The sequence below is a fragment of the Trypanosoma conorhini genome (genome assembly GCF_003719485.1).
Source record: "Trypanosoma conorhini strain 025E chromosome Unknown Tco_14.4_contig_01417, whole genome shotgun sequence".
In the NCBI taxonomy this organism is placed as follows: Eukaryota; Euglenozoa; class Kinetoplastea; order Trypanosomatida; family Trypanosomatidae; genus Trypanosoma; species Trypanosoma conorhini.
The window spans coordinates 1-2,454 of NW_021705522.1; the positions used below are offsets into that span (position 1 = coordinate 1).

Below are 2,454 nucleotides of genomic sequence, written 5' to 3' on the forward strand. Positions count from 1 at the left end.
CGTGACACACGTAGCCGCCCACGCCGGAACGTTATGACCGAGTGGCCCGGCAGCGGCGTAGAGGACCATGTCGGCGTCCGCCACACCCTTTTTGCTTGTGCTCAGTTGGAATTGTAAAGTGCTGGCAGTGTCCTGTCGGAGCTCGCGGCAATTCAATTTTCTCAGTCACTGGCTGCACGAGAAGTCGCTCCGCGTGCAGCTTGACGGCCCCAGGAATAATCTTCTTCGTGTACAACTGCTCTTTTGCTCCGTCAGTACGTGCTCGGCTCTGCAAGTACGTTTCCCCCAAATAGTTCACGCACAGATCCCCATCAGCAGCGCAGTACCTCTTCTTCCCCATCTTCTGAGTTTTCTGCTGCAGATCCTCCGTGGACACCTCGATGCGGATGGGCGCCCAGCCCTCGTTGCTCTTTCCTCCCGCCGCTGCGACGGTGTACGCCTGCGCCGCGCCCTGCCCCCTCCGCGGCACCTCGCGCACCACCGCAGCCGGCGGCGAGTAACTCTTCGGCGCCATGTCGTCGAACACCCGGCGGCCCGCAGCGGCGCGGCACCCGCCGGCGCAGTGCATCACGAGCAGCAGCAGCAGTGGGAGAAACGGCGCGGCGCGGAGTCGGCGGTGCATGGCGTGAGAAAAGCGCGTGTGTGCCTGAGTTTGGTGAGAATGGCTGCAGTGGTGGTAGCGCAGCGCTTGTCTGTGGGAAGAAGGAATGAGAGGAGGAGGAGGAGGAGGGAAGGGCGGCTGCAGGCACGAAGAGGAGGAGGAGGCAAAGCCACACATCCCCGCCGCGCCGCGGCACGACGGATTCTTGCGCCTCCGCCTCCGGGCATTTACTCCCGTCCTCCGCACGCACGCACGGCGCTGAGCAGGCAGAATTAATGGACAAAAAAACAGTCGATTGAAGCCAAAATAAAGTTGCCCTCTTCCTTTGCAGAGTGCATCGTACACACACGGGCTGTGAAACGTGTGCGGGCACCCAAAAACAACACACAAACACAAGCAGAGAAATAAAAAAAGCCGTGAAGTGAAGCCGAAGCGTGGGGGCGCGTCCACCGAGCAGTGGAGACGCGCAGCAACACGTGGGACGACCAGCACACACACACACTTTCTCTCTCTGTTCCCGCGCAGCCCAGTCCAGGAAGGAAGAAAGGGAGGTCGCCCACTGAAAGCAATGGAAACAAACAAACAATAAAAAGGGCAAAAACAGTTACGGTGCTGTACCCATGCAGCCAAGCAGGACGGCAGCGGCTCGTCGGGGGCAAAAGAAAAAGAAAGCCGACGAACCTGCATGAGTGGAGTTGTGTAGATATACGAGCACATTATGTGTGTGCCGCGTGGGGTGAGGCGAGGGGCGAGAGAGTCCGTGCAGAGGGACACACACACAAAGGGCGTGAAAGAAACAACGAAGGGCGAGATGTGCATGCACGGCCCTCTGTCCCCCTCACTCAGTCCCTCACGCGGCCACCATCGCAGCGGCAGCCGCACACGCAAGCAGAAGAAGCAGCGCAAGAAGGGAGGCGGAGTGCGAGGCCGCGTTGCTGCTGCCGTCACTGTCGCTGGGCGCCGCCTTCGCTGCACTCGTCGAGTTAGTGGTGTTCGCCGCTTGAGCAGCCGCCCCCGCTGCCGGCTGAGCGGCTTCTCCTCCTCTCTCACCACTCTTTTCCGCTTGGCTTAGGAAAGTGGGCACTGCGGGCTGCTCCTTTTGTTCTGGCTGACCAGCTTCGGCTGCCGCCACGGAACCTGCCGGCTGCGGCTGCACCGCGGGGCTGCTGCCGCTGTCACCGTCAGTCGTCGTCGCGGTGTTCCTTGCCTCAGTGGCGGTGGACTCTGTTGCTGGTGGTTCATTTGCAGTGCCCGCCGCTGCACGTGCGGCAGCAACCCCCTGTTGGCCGTCTGGGTTCCCTGCAGCATCGGAATCCGTGATGCCGTTGGTTTCCTGCTCTGTGGCTTTTCCGTCCTGACCGCCGGCGTCACCTTTGCGGCTTGCAGGTGAAGAAAGTTGCGTTGTTCTCTCCTCTCCTCCATCTGCTGCATTAGTTGGGACATCCGGTAGAGTTGCCGCTTCTCCGCCGCTCAATTGCGTGCTGGCGCCCGGCTCACCTCGGGGCTCCTGCGCCTGGGACTGTGAGAGATCATTTTTCGAGGCTGTCGGTGAAGTCGCTGCTTCTGGTGTTGTTTGTGTTCCCTGCGGGCCACTCTGCGTCTCTCCCTCACGCTGCTGCTGGCTGGGATCAGCAGTGCCCGCCACGTTATTCAGCTGTCCGTCTTCCCCTGCTCTGTTTCCTCCATTGGCGTCAACTGGCGTTAAATTGTCTTTCTGTGGGGGCGTCCCTGGCGCTTCTCGCCCCGGTGGAGGTGACGACTTTAAGCCTCCCTGCGGCTCTGATGTTTCCGCGCCCTTTGGGACTCCCTGCGCCCCTGTGGCTCCAGATGTCGCTGGAACTTCTGCCGAATGC

General features: G+C 61.1%; 2 protein-coding genes across 2 annotated transcripts, besides 1 other annotated feature; both read right to left on the minus strand.

Moving 5' to 3' along the window:
* Positions 1-31: 31 nt before the first annotated feature.
* Positions 32-622, minus strand: Tco025E_10021 (surface protease GP63; the record flags this gene model as incomplete). Its single annotated transcript, XM_029376813.1, has 1 exon — positions 32-622. One exon carries the CDS (start codon positions 620-622, stop codon positions 32-34), a length of 591 nt encoding a protein of 196 aa, XP_029223057.1.
* Positions 623-711: 89 nt separating this feature from the next.
* Positions 712-765: a sequence feature (GA-rich).
* Positions 766-1,451: 686 nt separating this feature from the next.
* Positions 1,452-2,454, minus strand: Tco025E_10022 (uncharacterized protein; the record flags this gene model as incomplete). Its single annotated transcript, XM_029376814.1, has 1 exon — positions 1,452-2,454. A coding segment is annotated over one exon (1,003 nt), but the record flags the coding sequence as incomplete, so codon positions are not given.